General features: G+C 44.8%; 4 protein-coding genes across 4 annotated transcripts; 2 read left to right on the top strand and 2 right to left on the bottom strand.

The window, feature by feature from the left end:
- Nucleotides 1-360: 360 nt before the first annotated feature.
- Nucleotides 361-4,780, top strand: LOC144705990 (uncharacterized). Its single transcript, XM_078578875.1, has 9 exons — nucleotides 361-374; nucleotides 425-602; nucleotides 2,375-3,316; nucleotides 3,401-3,606; nucleotides 3,710-3,804; nucleotides 3,882-3,951; nucleotides 4,046-4,109; nucleotides 4,354-4,433; nucleotides 4,602-4,780. The coding sequence occupies exons 1-5, from the start codon at nucleotides 361-363 to the stop codon at nucleotides 3,783-3,785; spliced, it is 1,416 nt and encodes a 471-aa protein (XP_078435001.1). The 3' UTR covers nucleotides 3,786-3,804; nucleotides 3,882-3,951; nucleotides 4,046-4,109; nucleotides 4,354-4,433; nucleotides 4,602-4,780.
- A 2,008-nt stretch (nucleotides 4,781-6,788) lies between these two features.
- LOC144705648 (NAC domain-containing protein 83-like) lies at nucleotides 6,789-7,791 on the bottom strand. Its single transcript, XM_078578420.1, has 2 exons — nucleotides 7,565-7,791; nucleotides 6,789-7,482 (listed from the first exon to the last, which is right to left on the bottom strand). The coding sequence occupies exons 1-2, from the start codon at nucleotides 7,716-7,718 to the stop codon at nucleotides 7,058-7,060; spliced, it is 579 nt and encodes a 192-aa protein (XP_078434546.1). The 5' UTR covers nucleotides 7,719-7,791; the 3' UTR covers nucleotides 6,789-7,057.
- A 2,438-nt stretch (nucleotides 7,792-10,229) lies between these two features.
- LOC144705647 (glycerophosphodiester phosphodiesterase GDPD1, chloroplastic-like) lies at nucleotides 10,230-12,582 on the bottom strand. Its single transcript, XM_078578419.1, has 8 exons — nucleotides 12,367-12,582; nucleotides 12,107-12,282; nucleotides 11,934-11,993; nucleotides 11,777-11,857; nucleotides 11,501-11,701; nucleotides 10,856-10,951; nucleotides 10,597-10,793; nucleotides 10,230-10,488 (listed from the first exon to the last, which is right to left on the bottom strand). The coding sequence occupies exons 1-8, from the start codon at nucleotides 12,467-12,469 to the stop codon at nucleotides 10,290-10,292; spliced, it is 1,113 nt and encodes a 370-aa protein (XP_078434545.1). The 5' UTR covers nucleotides 12,470-12,582; the 3' UTR covers nucleotides 10,230-10,289.
- A 309-nt stretch (nucleotides 12,583-12,891) lies between these two features.
- On the top strand, nucleotides 12,892-14,546 carry TIM8 (translocase inner membrane subunit 8). Its single transcript, XM_078578421.1, has 2 exons — nucleotides 12,892-13,016; nucleotides 14,182-14,546. The coding sequence occupies exons 1-2, from the start codon at nucleotides 12,969-12,971 to the stop codon at nucleotides 14,368-14,370; spliced, it is 237 nt and encodes a 78-aa protein (XP_078434547.1). The 5' UTR covers nucleotides 12,892-12,968; the 3' UTR covers nucleotides 14,371-14,546.
- The last annotated feature ends 989 nt before the right edge of the window (nucleotides 14,547-15,535 follow it).

Here is a 15,535-nt window from a genome sequence, read left to right on the forward strand (position 1 = left end):
TGTTTTAATTTTTTTAAGGGAATTTAGCACCCTGCAGGCTAGAACTTTCAAAGTTTGGCAGATACATGCCAAACTTTGAATTTGACATCCTACAGTCCAGATATTTTTAAACTGCCAGATCTAGGACGCGCCCGCTTACGTGGACACCGCCTGCCTGCCAGGTGGAATCCGGAGAGTCCACGTAAGACGGGATTCCACCTGGAAGCCAGGCGATGTCCACGTCAAATACCCGATTTCTTACGGGGATCGAAGGGAGAAGGGAGAAGGGAAAGGGGAAGGGGAAAGGCCTCCGGCGGGGAAGATTTCTGAGGCTGCCGGATTCGGGCGAGGATTCAAGAGCTTTAACCGGAAGAGGGGTCGATGGGGAGCCGAAGGTTGGTTTTTTTCTTGATTTTTAGCTTTTTTTCTTCAGATTTTGAGGTAGGCTGTCCGGGGGGCCGTCGGAGGCCACGCAGGACGCCGGGAGACCTCCGGCGACCACCGGAGACCACCTCTGGGTGATCTCCCGGCAGCATGGCCTCCGATGGCCTCCGGAGGCCTGCTGCCGGAGGCCATGCAAGGAGGCCTCCGGTGGCCGTCGGCGGCCTGCGTGGCCTCCTACGGTTAAAGCTCAATCCTCTCCTCTCCAATCCTCAACCTTTCTTCTTATTCTCTTCTCGTCTTCCCATTTCTTCTTCTCTTCTGTTTTCAATTTTTCTCCTCTTTTTCTTCTCGCTTCGTCTTCTTCTCTTTTCTTCTAAATTTCTGCTCTCCTCTAATCTTCTTCCCTCCTCTTCATTTCTCAATCTTTCTTCCTATTCTCTTTCCCGTCTTCCTATTTCTTCGTCTCTTCTCTTCTGACTTTTTCTCCTCTTTTGCTTCTTCTCTTTTCTTCTTACTTCTTCTCTCCCCTTCTCATCTTCTTCCCTCCTCTCCACTCAATCTTTTTCCTATTCTCTTCTCATCTTCATCTTTCTTCTTCTCTGTTCTTCTCTTCTCTTCTTAATTTTTTTATCCTTCTCTTTTTCTTCTTCTCTTTTCTTCCTATTTTCTCATCTCATCTTCTCATCTTCTTCCTCCTCTCCAATCCTCAATCTTTCTTCCTACTCTCTTCTGGTCTTCCTATTTCTCCTTTTATTCTCTTCTCACTATTTCTCCTTCTCTTTTTCTTCTCACTTTGTTCTTCTTCTCTTTTCCTCTTACTTTCTCCTCTCCTCTTCTCATCTTCTTCCCTCCTCTCCACTCCTATACACATTAGCAGTTACATATTTCTATTTTTCTGTCAAGTAGGGGTGACGACGAGAGAAGAGTGTTCGGTTCTTCTTACGATAGTGATACAGATTCTGCATACCTTCCAAGTGAAGAAACTGAGGGGAGTGATGGATATCAGAGTGAAGAGTGGAATGATGAATTTGTTGCCACCCAGCTAAACAGAGAACAACAACTTCAACGACAAGTATATGGTGATGAATGTCATAGTGAGTATGACATTTCAGATGATGATATATTAACTCCTAACGATACAGATGACGAGGGCGAACCTATTATGAATAGGTGCGATGGCACACATTTTGATTCTAGATGCCCGATTGATAAGATAAAATTTTAAGTAGGCATGGGATTTGAGTCGCCATCTGAATTTATCGCTGCTGTGAAAAACTATGCAGTCTGGAATGGGTTGAAGTTTCCACCGTCTAGTAAGAAAAAAGTTGAAGTTGTTTGCACTGAAGGTTGCCCATGGAGGATGTATGCTAGTTTGACTTATACCAAGGGGGTTTTCGTTGCGAAGAATCTAAATGATGTTCATAGGTGCAGTCAGGCTTCAACATGTAGACAAGCTAGCTATCAGTGGATTGCAGACCACCTCTTAGAGAAATTTCGACTGAATATGGATTGGAAGGTAGCAGATATGGTGCGGGAAATAAACGAACAGTTCGGCATCACAGTGACCATGTCTACATATTATAGAGCGAGATCTGCGGCCCGTAAGATGCTTCAAGGAACTTTGGATGACCATTACCACTTGCTTCCTTCTTACGTCACTGAGTTAAAAAAAGTTAATAGGAGGAGTACATTCGAGTTAGTGCTTGATAGGGACGACCCTGATTCTCTGAGTAGGTTTAAGAGACTTTACATATGCTTCGAATCACTGGCAAGAGGTTTTGTTGGCGGTTGTAGAAGACTCGTTGCTCTAGACGGTTGTTTTTTAAATACTGAAATGAAAGGTCAATTAATGAGTGATGTGGGGAAGGATGGGAATAATCAAATGTTCCCTATTGCTTGAGCAGTGATTGAAGGAGAAAATCAATCCTCCTGGACTTGGTTTATTCAACTGCTCATGAGAGATTTAGGAATTGGCGACGGTCTTGGTTGGACGATCATAAGTGACCAATAGAAGGGTCTAGAAAACACACTGACAAATCTGTTACCACAGGCGGAGCATAGAAACTGTGCGAGACATATATATGCGAATTGGAAGAAAAAGGGACACTCCACCAACATATTGAAGAACTTATTTTGGGCCGCTGTGAAGTGCACAACTATTGAAAAATTCCGGAGGATTATTAGAGAAATGACCGCCTTGAAACCAGAAGCCGCGCAGGATTTCGTAAATGTGGGCGTACAAAAGTTTTGCAGAGCTTACATCAGTGAATGGCCGAAGTGTGAGACGATTGACAACAACATCTGTGAATGCTTCAACAATTATATCTTACAATTTAGGTCTCTACCCATCATAGACATGTTGGAAGGTATCCGAAGTACAATCATGGAGAGGATAGTTAGGATGAGGGAGTTATTCTCTAACAGAACTGATCAATTGTGCCCTCGCATAAGAGAGATGGTGGAACGAAACAAGTTAGAGTCTAGGACATACTTTCTTAAACCTGTAGGGTGCCGTCAATTCGAAGTTTCAAAAATGGGGAACAGATTTGTGGTTGATTTACGTGTCGGGACATGTAGTTGTAGATATTGGGGTATGCGAGGTGTTCCATGCTGCCATGCCATTGCTTGCATTCACTGGAACAAGGAAAACCCTGCAGATTATGTCGTTGACTGGTTGAAGAGAGATGCGTACGAGCTAGCGTATAGTCATGGTATCGCACCTATGAATGGAAAGAACATGTGGGTTGAAGTTGGAGGGAATTATGTTTTCCCTCCTCTCGTGAAGAGACAACCTGGAAGGCCCAAGCAGAGGAGAAGAGTTGACATCAGTGAGAAAGAACTAAAGGGTCGAAATTTTGGCAAGAAAGGCGTCCCAATGAAATGCTCTCTTTGCCAGCAAGTGGGGCATAACCGGAAGACATGTATACGACGAAGGATGCAAGCTGCAGGCCAGGTATGGATTGAAATTCTTGTATAACATCCCTAACATGCTCTAAATATTTTTGCAACAATGAATACATACTTATATGTCACTCAGGGGTCCGAGGGAGGTGAACACCAGGGAGCTATGGAACTTCCACTTTTTCAAACATATGATGCATATGAGCCCACGATTGACATGGTCAGCCAAGTTTCAAAAAATTTAGAGCAACCATCAGAACCATTTCCTATACATAATACCACCGAAAAGGGAGAGTACTCTTCACGCGGCACCTATGGAAAAGGGCGAAAGAGCATTGGCAAGTTGCAGGTTTTAATGATTCTTCCTTTTATTTATATACAATGTAATTTGTTGTTTAGATCTCGTATAGTAATCTGTTATTCTATTCTGCCGGTGCGAAGGAAGGAAACAGAACACAATAACGATGTTCAGGTACAGAAGCAAAAGTTCGAGAAGGGCATGGGGTAATAAGGGGAGCTAGTGGAGTAGCCTATGCGCGCGTAAGTTTATTCTATGTGTCCATTGTTACATTTCTGTTCACATTGAGGAAAAATCTTGAGTCACTAAACTTTTTTAGATGCATGATGAACCAATGAGAACAACTTATATGGGTGCATATGGTGGACAATTTTTCACTCCTTACAAAGGTTGACTTTTCACTCCATACACAGCCATTGATTTTATTTACGATTGGGTAAATCACCATTTAGTTATTGACCTAATCATCTCTTTGTGGATTAGACGATGGGGCAAGTGATCAAAGGAAGACTATGTAAACTCCACCGCAAGGGAAACACTAATCATGGTAAATCCACGCCATGGAGCAATTGAGATCTGCTTGACACTATTGCTATTTGCTTTTTTTTTATTTTAAGACAGTCAGCTGACTATTTCGATTTGGAATAAAAAAAATATATGTGTCTAAATCCCAGATGATGGGCTCATTTGCGTTTGACATTGGAGAATTTGTCGCCATTGGTTTTTTTAATGTATTTAGTGTGGCAACCTTACTATTAATTATTCCATAATCGGGGATTTTTGTAATTTAGGTACCTGAAAAAACTAATGCTGAGGCTGCAAAAACATCCTTGACACCGGAGGAAGCTAAGATTAAGGCGCAAGAGCTAAGGTTTGTACTTTTTATTCATGTCTTGATTGGCATAAGTAGGACGAGTTGTAATTTACAATTAGTTGAGCTTATTCGAAAGTTATGCATCGGAAATTCTCATGTGACATTCTCTTCCTCCAATATGTCGTTTCATCTGTATGAATTATGAATTCAAGTTTATTCAAACAGGGTGAGAAATGAACCAAGTCGAAGTTATACTTGGAGAACATATTTGGAAGGAAAAATTTTCGGCACTGAGACAGAAAGACAAGCATTAGCCAACCTGTGAGGGACACGGTCAAGAGAAGACTGTACGCGTTCAAGAGAGACAACTTGCCCGCCAAAATCAACTTTCAATTTGTTAATCATTCGAATCACTTCACTTGCAGGCCTCTGCAAGAACTAAGTAAATGAGTGATAAGAACAGTCAGGAAACGTCTGAATTAAAAGGGAAGAGTGCGTAAATTTTATTAGCTCATGAAAAAGAGTTTATTTTTCTCAACTGAAATTCGTAATAACTGTGAATATGAAATTGGCCTTAGGGTAGGGTTTCAGAAAAGCCATCGAATTTGTTGCGCAAGCATGCTTAGTTCAAAGATGAAAAGCAATTCACTCCATTGAGAAAGTAACTTCTTTTCTTGTCATATCTAGAGAACCAATTATCGCTCTTTCTAAAGAGGAAATCGGAAGAAAATATGAAACCACTTCACTGAAGAATTCTAAAAAGGGACATAGCAAACGACTATGAACTGCCAAAATGTAGAATTAACTGCCCAAATGTAATAGCGAAATGTAAAGTTGCAGTAAGTCTAAATACGTAATAGCAAATGATTATCAACAGCCCATTAAATGCAAACACTAAACCTTAATGAATATAAAACCTGGATTGGTCTGTAGTGTATTTTTATTTTTGCCAATAAAAAAAAATTACTGGCCTTGTATACTGTTTTAGTAGGGAATGAAGGATGGAGGATAAATTGGTTTCTATGCAAGATTCCCAGCGCATAGCAAGCACCAATATTGAAACATTAATAATTCCCTCCCAGATCGCGGAGGCCTGGTGCCGGAGGAGAACGACGAAGGCCGCTTGGGTTTAAAAGTTTCTATGCAAGATTCCCAGCGCCCTTTTTATTCTGTGACGCTCGTGAAGAAGTGCGACTGTTGAAGTGACGGGGAAGGAGAATGGCGGGTTTCATTAGAGAAGAATGGAGGATAAATTGAAATGAAAATCAAATGAAGGAAGCATACTTCAAATGTCGCCAGGATAATCACAAATAATTAACGAATTAGGAATCCCCAAATCTCTGGAGTCTGGAGAAACCAGTGGATGAATGCGGTCATATCAGGCTTTCACACCAGGCAGGTAATGGAGGCGCTGAACGATTGGATTCTGCGAAGGAATACGCCTTTCTCTAGCTCTCCAACTCTATTAATTTATCCACCCTTCCATTCATATATATCGACAAGAATAATCCCATCCAATAATGCTCAGATACTTGTATCCAATAAGACGCCAAACTGTCTGAACAATTGGTGATAAATCTAAGGTGCGTAATCGAAAGGCGAGAGAACCAAAGAAATTCAATCAGCCCAGAATGCATCGTTCTCGTTACCTTCAGAAAATCCGAGATAAACAAGGCAACCGACGATCGAGACTCTGATGAGCGAAGGCAGTTCATCAAGCAATGGCGTTGGCGAGCACTTGTCCGCTCTACGATCTCGGGTGAGAGAAGAAGTACGTACCCGCCATAAAGGCGCTAAGAGGAGTGGGGTAAAACGAAACGGGGTCGAGAAGTGCGTACCGGCCTTCGTCGTTCTCCTCTTCTTGCAAACTTTTAAACCCAAGCGGCCTTTTAAACCCAAGACGGCCCCCCGGAGGCCTGGTGCCGGAGGCCCTCCCAGGTCGCGGAGGCCTTTCCGGAGGCCTGGTGTGGGACGTCTCCGGGAAGGCCTCCGGCAGCCTCAGAAATCTTCCCCGCCGGAGGCCTTTCCCCTTCCCCTTTCCCCTTTCCCCTTCCCTTCTCCCTTCTCCCTTCGATCCCCGTAAGAAATCAGGTATCTGACGTGGACACCGCCTGGCTTCCAGGTGGAATCCCGTCTTACGTGGACTCTCCGGATTCCACCTGGCAGGCAGGCGGTGTCCACGTCAGATATCTGCCAAATATCTGGACTGTAGGATGTCAAATTCAAAGTTTGGCATGTATCTGCCAAACTTTGAAAGTTCTAGCCAGCAGTGTGCTAAATTCCCTTTTTTTAATGTCAGGAAACTCTCAGTACGCAAGCATGACGGAGAAGACGACTGTTTGGGGATGTAGGAGCAGACGGTTAAGTACCCGGCAAGAAATGCCAACCAAGTCAAGTGACGGGCAATGGAAATCAGAGGGAGCAGGCAAAAATTTCAAGTGGGCAAAGGCCAAAGCCTCTCTCTCTCTCTCTAAAACTACAGATAGAGAGAGAGAAGGGGGATTTCTTGGGGGTAAATCGAAGACGATTCTCTTTTTTCTTTCCTTCACGGCCAAGGATCTTGCGCCAGAAAAAAGAAGAAAAAAAACCCAGAAAGAAAAGCCCCACCATCCAGCTCAAGATCTCATCTTTCCAGGCAGACGGCGACATGGGCAGACAGACAAAGCCTTTCTCTCTCTATCTCAAGACAAAGCAGAAGAAGAAGAGACTTCGCCGGTGCCGTCTTCACCCTCTGCCTCTGTGAGGCAGCTGGGCTCAGACTCTTGGACCGATCTCCGGCCCAATAAGCAGCGGTTCTTGCTCGGCTTCCTCTTCCTGAAGACCCGGCAGAGCACCCAGTCCGGGCTTTCTCTCTCTACACAGGCTTTAGAGAGAGAAAGAGACGGAAGAAGAAGAAGGCGGTACTCGTGCATGCACCAGTCGGTCTTGGCCGCGCCGCCGGCTCGGCGGCGGTAGAACACCAGCGCCCTCTTCAAGCCCACCACCAGCCCACTCCGACCGGCCTGCACGGGCCGGTCCGACCCAGCCGCCTTCCAGAACCCGGTCCGGCCGGCCCGGTTCTTCCCCTCCCTCTCCGTGAAGAAGTATCTCTCCTTCTCCCCGCAACCTTCAACAAGAACAAACCCAAAGTCAGTTCTTTCCTTGTGTCTTCATTTAAGAGGCTTGCGTTCAAGATCAAGACATCTCACCGGGCAAGTCCCAGGGGCTCAATCGGAAGAGGCTGATATCTGGGATGACGGATGACGGCAGAGGGCACCCCAAGACCTTCCTCTTGAGGTACTGGATGACGAGTTCCTCGTCTGTGGGGTGGAATCTGAACCCGGGTGGGAGAGACTTCTCCATCTCTCTTTCTCTTCAAGCTCTGCGGGAGAGGCTTAACTCCTCTCCTCTCCCCTCCACCCTTCCTCTATAAATAACGCAGCGGTCTATCTGGGTTTCTTTATTATTATTTTTTAATTGATTTATTTGTTTAGTGTGTCTTCTCCCGGCGACGGCGACAGGATGAGGAAGAGGGAAGAGGAGGCCTGTCGCGGGTTTCATGTGAATTGTGGATAAAAGGCTGGGAGATTGCGTGTGGGTAGAATTTCGTGTGACCCTCTTGAGGAAAAGCGAGATTGGTTTGGGGGAAAGAAACAGTGGGGAGAAGCGACGGGACGGGAGAAGAGTTCTACCCCGGGAAGCCTTCTTGTTTCTAGTGGGGGACGGATGACGGATTGGCGTGTGAAAAGCCTTCTTTTTGACGGTGGAGTGCCGTTCTGGAGGAACCGGCGAGAGCTGTGAAAAGTCTAAGGCTTTTTTGATGGAGACGGGGCGGCAAGTTGGGGGTGATTTGAGGGGATGTCTCTCCTCGTCTCACGGAACCTTGTTTCCTTCCCATCCCACCGGAGGTACCCACGCCATCTCTTTCTCTCTCTAGTTCTCTCTCTAGCTCTCTCTCTCTCTCTCCGTCTCTGCAACGTTCTTTCCTTCTCTCTCTTTCTTTCTAGCTCTCTGTCTTTCTCTCTCTCCATCTCTGCAACGTTCTTTCTTTCGCTCTCTATCTCTCTCTCTCTCTCTCCATCTGTGCAGCGTTCTTTCTCTCTTGCTCTCTCTCTCTGCAACGTTCTTTCTCTCTAGCTCTCTATGTCTTTCTCTCTCGCTCTCTGTAACGTTCTTTCTCTCTCTCTAGCTCTCTATCTCTCTCTCTCTCTCCATCTGTGCAGCGTTCTTTCTCTCTCTCTCTCTCTCCCTAGCTCTCTATCTCTCTCTCTCTCTCCATCTGTGCAGCGTTCTTTCTCTCTCTCTCTCTCTCCCTAGCTCTCTCTCTCTCTCTCTCTCCATCTCTGCAACGTTCTTTCTCGCTCTCCCTAGCACTCTATCTCTTTCTCTCTCCATCTCTGCAACGTTCTGCCTCGCTCTCCCTAGCACTCTATCTCTTTCTCTCTCCATCTCTGCAACGTTCTTCCTCGCTCTCCCTAGCACTCTATCTCTTTCTCTCTCCATCTCTGCAACGTTCTCTCTCTCTCTCTCTCTTTAGCTTTCTATCTCTCTCTCCATCTCTGCAGAGTTCTTTCTTTCTCTCTCTCTCTCTAGCTCTCTGTATTTCTTTCTCTCTCTCTCTATGTAACATTCTTTCTCTCTCTCTCTCTCCATCTCTGCAACGTTCTTTCTCTCTCTCTAGCACTCTCTCTCTCTCTCCATCTCTGCAACGTTCTTTCTCTCTCTCTAGCACTCTATCTCTTTCTCTCTCCATCTCTGCAACGTTCTCTCTCTCTCTCTAGCTCTCTATCTCTCTCTCCATCTCTGCGAAGTTCTTTCTTTCTTTCCCTCTCTCACTAGCTCTCTATCTCTTTCTCTCTCCATCTCGGCAACGTTCTTCCTTTCTCTCTAGAACAGTTCTTTATCTCTCTTTAACTTTCTACCTTTATTTCTCCATCTCTCCCACACTCTCTCTCTCTCTCCATCTCTGTAAAATTGTTTCTTTCTCTCTCTGTCTCTATATCTACCTCTCTCTATCTCTCCAACACGCTTTCTCTATCTCCCTAGAACAATTCTTATTATCTTTCTCCCTGTTTAACTTTCTAGCTCTATTTCTTCATCTCTCCAACACTCTAGCTCTATTTTGTCTGTAAAGCTCGTCCAGTCTCTGTCTCTTTTTCTCTCTCTCACTCTCTGTCTCTTTCTCTCTCCATCTCTTCCTATCTTTATATCGACATCTCTTGTAAACTCTATCTCCGTCTCTTTAGATCTATTGTCTCTCAAATGCTTGCCCAATCTCTCTCTCCTACTTTATCTCTCCAACTTTCGAACACACTCTTTCTCTATCTATATAGATCCGTTCTCTCTCTATCACTTATTTTATTTACTTTCTCAATCTCTCTTGAACTTTCTATGTGCGTCTCCATTTCTTTCAAAGTTATCATCTCTATCTCTTCATCTCTCTGGACATCTGCCGCCCCATCCCTATCTCCGTTTGTCTGTGTCTCTCTATGTATATCTCTTCAACCATCTCATCATTAGTCCTAAGTATGTCTTTATATCTCTTCCACTCCTCTGTAGCTCTCCCATCTCTCTCTCTATTTCAAGATTTATCCTTATCTCTACCTCTCTCTAGGTCTCTATCTCTATCTCTTTCTCCATATCGATTTTAATTTCTTTCTCTTGCTCTCCTCTTCTACCTCTCCATCTCTCTTTAAGTCGGTCTTTATTCTCATCTCTACCTCAATTTATCCCTCTCTCTATGTCTCTATCTCTAGCTCTTTCTTTATGTCAATTTTAATCTCTTTCTCTTGCTCTCCTCTATATCATCACTCTCTTTGTCAGCAGTCTTTAGCTCTTTTTCTCTCATTCTCTCTCTCAATTTTGGGCCATGGGCAACATAAGTTCACTCATTGAACCATGACCTGCCAAGGAGAGACAATAGGAACAGATAAATCAAGGTTTGTGCACGAGCTCTGGAATAAGCTTCAGCAGGAAGGAGAGCTCTCTGTGAGAGAACTTGGGCCTCAAGGCTGTCTCGGCCGCCGCGTCGCCGCCCAAGTCCGACACTGCCTCCGTTATCTCCTCCACCAGATCCACTATCACGCCGTCGATGCCCATTAGATGCTGCATGTAAACGGCCTCCGCCACGTTGCTGTGGACACGAGAATAAGAGACCATATCAAAACCGCCCTCGGGTAATCAGGGAGATGGGTTTTGAACTCTTTCATGGAACCTTTCGAAAGTGAGAGAGATGACTCACTTGAGTTGGCCGTAGGTGAGGAGAGAGAGATTAGATTCCTTGATCCTGGGGATGAGAGATGGGTGTCTGAAGACTCCCCTGACCTCGGAGACGATACCATGGAGGCGGCCGGCAAGGCAGTGCTCGATGGCCTGCTCCAGTGAGTTCCTCCTCTCGTCGCCGTATGTCTCATTGCCTCCATTGGTGAGGAAGAACACCTGCGCCAGCCTCTCCGATGTTGATGATGATGATGATGATGATGATGAAATTGAGTTCGTACCGGGTATCTGTTCTGCAGATTTCGGGCTAGATGGGCGGCGTCTGGATGAAAGGTAGAGAAGATGATAGGCCGGCCCTTGGCGGACTCGAACACCACCTGGTCCACAATGCCAACATTCAAAGATCAGAAGAGAGATTGATCCACGTAGATATGGATGGATTGGTAGATTGATACCATAGATACGGATGTCGATTGGCAGGTTAACATTAATTTATTGAAAGATGAATTGATAGAACAGACAGATTGATAGGAGATACGTATAGATCAATCCATAAATGTGGATGTAACTATTCATTGACACATAGATACGTATAGATCAATCCATTTATGTACGTCGATCTTTATCTATCTATCATATCTTTCTATAATCGAACATCAGTATTGTAGAAAATTTATGGATGGATAAAAAGATATAAACTTAAACATAGGACCATAGATGGACGACGATATAATATTAGACGGAGAGATATGGATGGATGGATGGATCAATAGACATCTATATCTTTATTATCCATGTAAATGTATGGACTGAATGATAGATAGGGAGGGATCCATAAAAACTGATCGATTGGCAGATGGAGAGACGGATGGACCAATAGATTGACATACATATACTGAGAAAGAGGTAGAGAGAGAGATGGGCACCTGCAACGTGGCCTGGAGGGCCTGAAGGAGCTCGTCGTCGCTGTAGGAGCGATGGTCATCGAACTTGAGTTCAATATTGAAGCCCAGCCGGGAATTGACTCTCGTGAAAGCGTCCTCAAGAGTGCAGAGATGGTCGTCGTTCTCCACCTTCCAGTTGAACAGCTGCCCATCTTTCGTCTTCCTGTGCAGCAATTTCCCCGCCTGATGTCGCCAAAGAACACTTAGAAACGACCCAAAACCCTAGCAAGATCGCCCAAACCCAAGCGTTCCTCCTACCTTGTTCGAATCCTTTTGGGGCCCGTAGGAGAGAAATTCCTCCAAGCTCAGCTCCGTGACTCGCCTTTCTGCCATGATTCCCTGCGGATGAAGATCAAACACGAGCAAGTTGATCAGATTGAGCTCCTTGGACTTGGGAGATGGCCATCAATCTTACCCCTTCCTCAGAGAGGATGAAGATGTCATGGAAGATGATTGGGCATCCATCCTTCGTCACCTGCGAGAAATCATATCAGTTCAACGCGGCTCTTAATCCATTCTCGACAGGATTTTCCAGTGATCTTGTTCGTTAAATTCGAGAACGGATTGGAATTTGAACAAGGCTGGTACCTGGACGTCGAATTCGACGAAATCCACAGGAAATCTGCCGGCCTCGTTGAAGGATAGGACGGTGTTCTCCTTGACAATCTTCAGCCTGCGATCAGGCGACGACAGGGCGTTCATTCCCCTCCCTCTATGCCCGATCACCAAGAACTTGCTCGACTGGGACACCCCCCGCGCGATCTCTGAAACTTCAACAAACTCCGGCCAAAAACAAAAAAAAACAAGAAATTGAAAGGGAATTCGGTCCAAGGATCGAGAAATCATACCGCGATTCCCATCGCAGCCGACGGCTGTCTGAAACGCCGAGGAACTCTCGGCGATCTGCCCGAGGTTCGGCAAGTCCGCAACGAGCACCGCGTTCATCGCCATTGCAGGATGAACAGAGAGACGTTGCAAGGCCGGGATTTCCTCCCGAGCTTCGTCCTCCACCGGCTATGGCGATGGCGGTCTTCTTGGGAGGGCGGCCCCTGCGGTCGTCGTCTTCTTCCCCGCCTTTTTTATACCCGCCTCCATTCGGAATATCCCAAAGGATAATCCCCAAAACGGACACGTCACCCCGGATCAGCTGTTCCACCGATCGGACGGTTCTCGTCCCCCCTCTCACCCATCCGACGGCCCTCGACGTTGCTCTCAGTATCTCGTCCTACGTTGAGCGGTTATCCAAATAAAGTTCGCTTCTGGTGGGATGACGTGGCGGAATTCCCCCGAGGGTGTGGATGCTGAGTTGGAAACACGTGTGCGCCACGTGGGTTGACCGATGAGGTGGGTCGGGTTCTGTTATTGGGCCTTGTTTCTGGCCCGTTAAGGGTTGGAGTTTTAGGTCTACAGCGGGGGCTGAGAGAGGAAGAACTCCGGCCGCTGCCAAGGGATGGATTCCTCGTCGTTGAACTCGCCCGAGTTGCAGCGGTTTCTAGAGGTGATTGATCTATCTATGGCGCGTTTTTTGATCCTTTAATCTTCTTTTCGCAGCGTTTTCTTGGACTATGAATGCGTGAATGATGTGAACATAATGTTATTCTTTTAGTTTTGCGTGATTCTTCTGGCTCTTTGATAACTTTTAGTGTAGTACAGTAGTCTCGGGGCGTTTTCTTGGATTATGAATGAGCGAATGAAGTGAACAAGATAATCGGTTTGTGTATTGTTTTTAGTTTTGTGTGATGACTCTTCTGGCTCTGCGCAAAATGGCAGTATAGTCTGGAAGTGTCGCGTTACGCGAGCTTGTGCGCGGAGGAGACTTGTATTTTCGCTGTTCTACTTATCTGCGAGTTTGATCGGCATTTTCTAGTGTTGTTTGGTCGAATATCAGAGTCGTCGCATTGTGTCTTGGTAGCTTTTGACACTTATAATCGAACTTTGTTTGTGCTTGTTTAAAAGTCTTTTACTCTTTGGGTGGGAGGAATTTCATTACTCCTTAGAGATTTAACAATTTTGGGTGAAATAGTTTGAGGGGCCAGATTAAGAGGGAGGAAACGATTCCCTTAAAATATCAAGGTGAATGGTCTGAAGCATTTTTTCTCGAGAGTTATTTATCTTGAATACGCCTATGATTCTGAATAATTTCTGGGTTGCCGAGGCTAAATATTTTCTTCTTTGATTCCAATGGCGAGTGTTTTTCTAGACAGTCTTCATGAAAATTTCAAGAGCAACCCTTTAAACTCTTTCCATAGACTGAGAGGAATATCGGCACAATGGGTCATCTGATTTCATGGGTCTTTTTGGGTATTGTTGACATAATGTCCATTTTCTCTATTTCTTGATTTGAATTGAACCGAAATGTTGCTTCAGATAGACGTGAGAGAGAGAGACAGGGATGCTTTGTTAGGAGCTTGAGAGAATGAACCTCCAATCAGGCAGCCATGGAGCAGCTTTGAGAAACTCTGTGGAGCAGAAGCCCTAATATTTTTACAGAAAGATGGGTCTTCTCCATTAGTGAGACCCGTTAGTGAAAAAGGACATGAACACAATTTACTAGCATCTGACGTAAAATAGCAATAAAATGGGAAAAATAGCTCTGCCAAAATGATTGAATGCCTGAAGAACTTTCATAGATTTTTTATGCCTTCTGTTAATTTTGTTCCCAGCAAGAGAAGGAGAAGGCGATGGTAAGCGAGATGGTGTCGAAGCTTACAAATGTCTGCTGGGACAAATGTATCACTGGCACGCCGGGCAGCAAGTTCAGCTCCGGCGAAACCAGCTGCCTGACAAACTGTGCCCAGCGGTACATGGACATGAGCATCATCATCATGAAGCGCTTTCAGTCCATGCAGTAGACCTGCAATTGAAGTCTACAACTTTTTGTAGGTCGGTCGTGCTTTTAGATGAGCTCTGTCGAGATCTGAGGCTTTTCTCGATTCATCCGACCCTTGTGATCGTCAATTTGATGAGATTACTTGACTCAATGTGCTGCTACCTTCTTGATCCACATATTTAGTTTTCAAGCGTAAAATGAATTTTCTGTGATTCCCTTTAGGATTATTTAGTGATATGTAATAGAGCAGATACTTGATATCTTTTATGTGTGCAGCTGCAGAAACATATTTGTGATTGGTCAATGTAAGCTCAGTAGGGTTTGCCATTTTGGACCGGGGACCAGTCAGTCCGAACTGAGACGTTAGTTCGTCCTTTCAGAGTGGACCAGTAGGTCGCGCCGGACTTGTTCCAAGGGGCAGACCAGACCGGGGCCAAATATACATGTTATCACTATATATAGGTTATATATCTAGCTGTTGAAGATAAGTTCACCTCCTACTCTCATTCTCCCTTCCAATGCCACTCCTTTTCCAAGAAAAGTATTCTTTTTTGCCACAGAGAAATTGAGACGGGGGATCTATAATTGTAGGAGCTCCTTGATCTTCAGATTTTTATTGAGAAGAAAATTCGTCACTATCCTCGAGAAATTCTCGGAGGTGTGTTTTGCAATTCATCGTTCTTCATGATTTTCTTGGAAAAATATTCAACAATCGTACCCTTCCATTCATCTGATTTTATTATATTTTGGATCAATCTAGGGTCTGCATTACAAAATCTAAAATCATAACAAGAGGCATTAATTTGATGAAACAATGGAAGTCAGCATATTCATAAGAACCCATATGTCTACTCTTTCATCTGGGTCCATCTCCAGATTTGTTGGGTTTGGCATCAATGCCGAATTGTCATTGTCATCCATCTTGTTGATGATGATGACGGTCATGAGATTTGGAGATGGCAATGGCAAATTCATCATTGCTTGCTAAATTTAGTTTGGCGTCGACAATGAAGATGATGAGCAGACCATGAAGATCCATCATCGTTGTCTTCATTGTCATCATCATTCATCCAAACCCGACTATGGATTGCAATATGATGACACGATGTGGGGATGAAGGCGATGGCAAATTCTTCATTGCCATTCAACCCTATTTATAAATGAACAATGAAGAATGATGTGTGGAT

This window comes from Wolffia australiana, chromosome 7, assembly GCF_029677425.1.
Source record: "Wolffia australiana isolate 7733 chromosome 7, ASM2967742v1".
NCBI lineage: Eukaryota > Viridiplantae > Streptophyta > Magnoliopsida > Alismatales > Araceae > Wolffia > Wolffia australiana.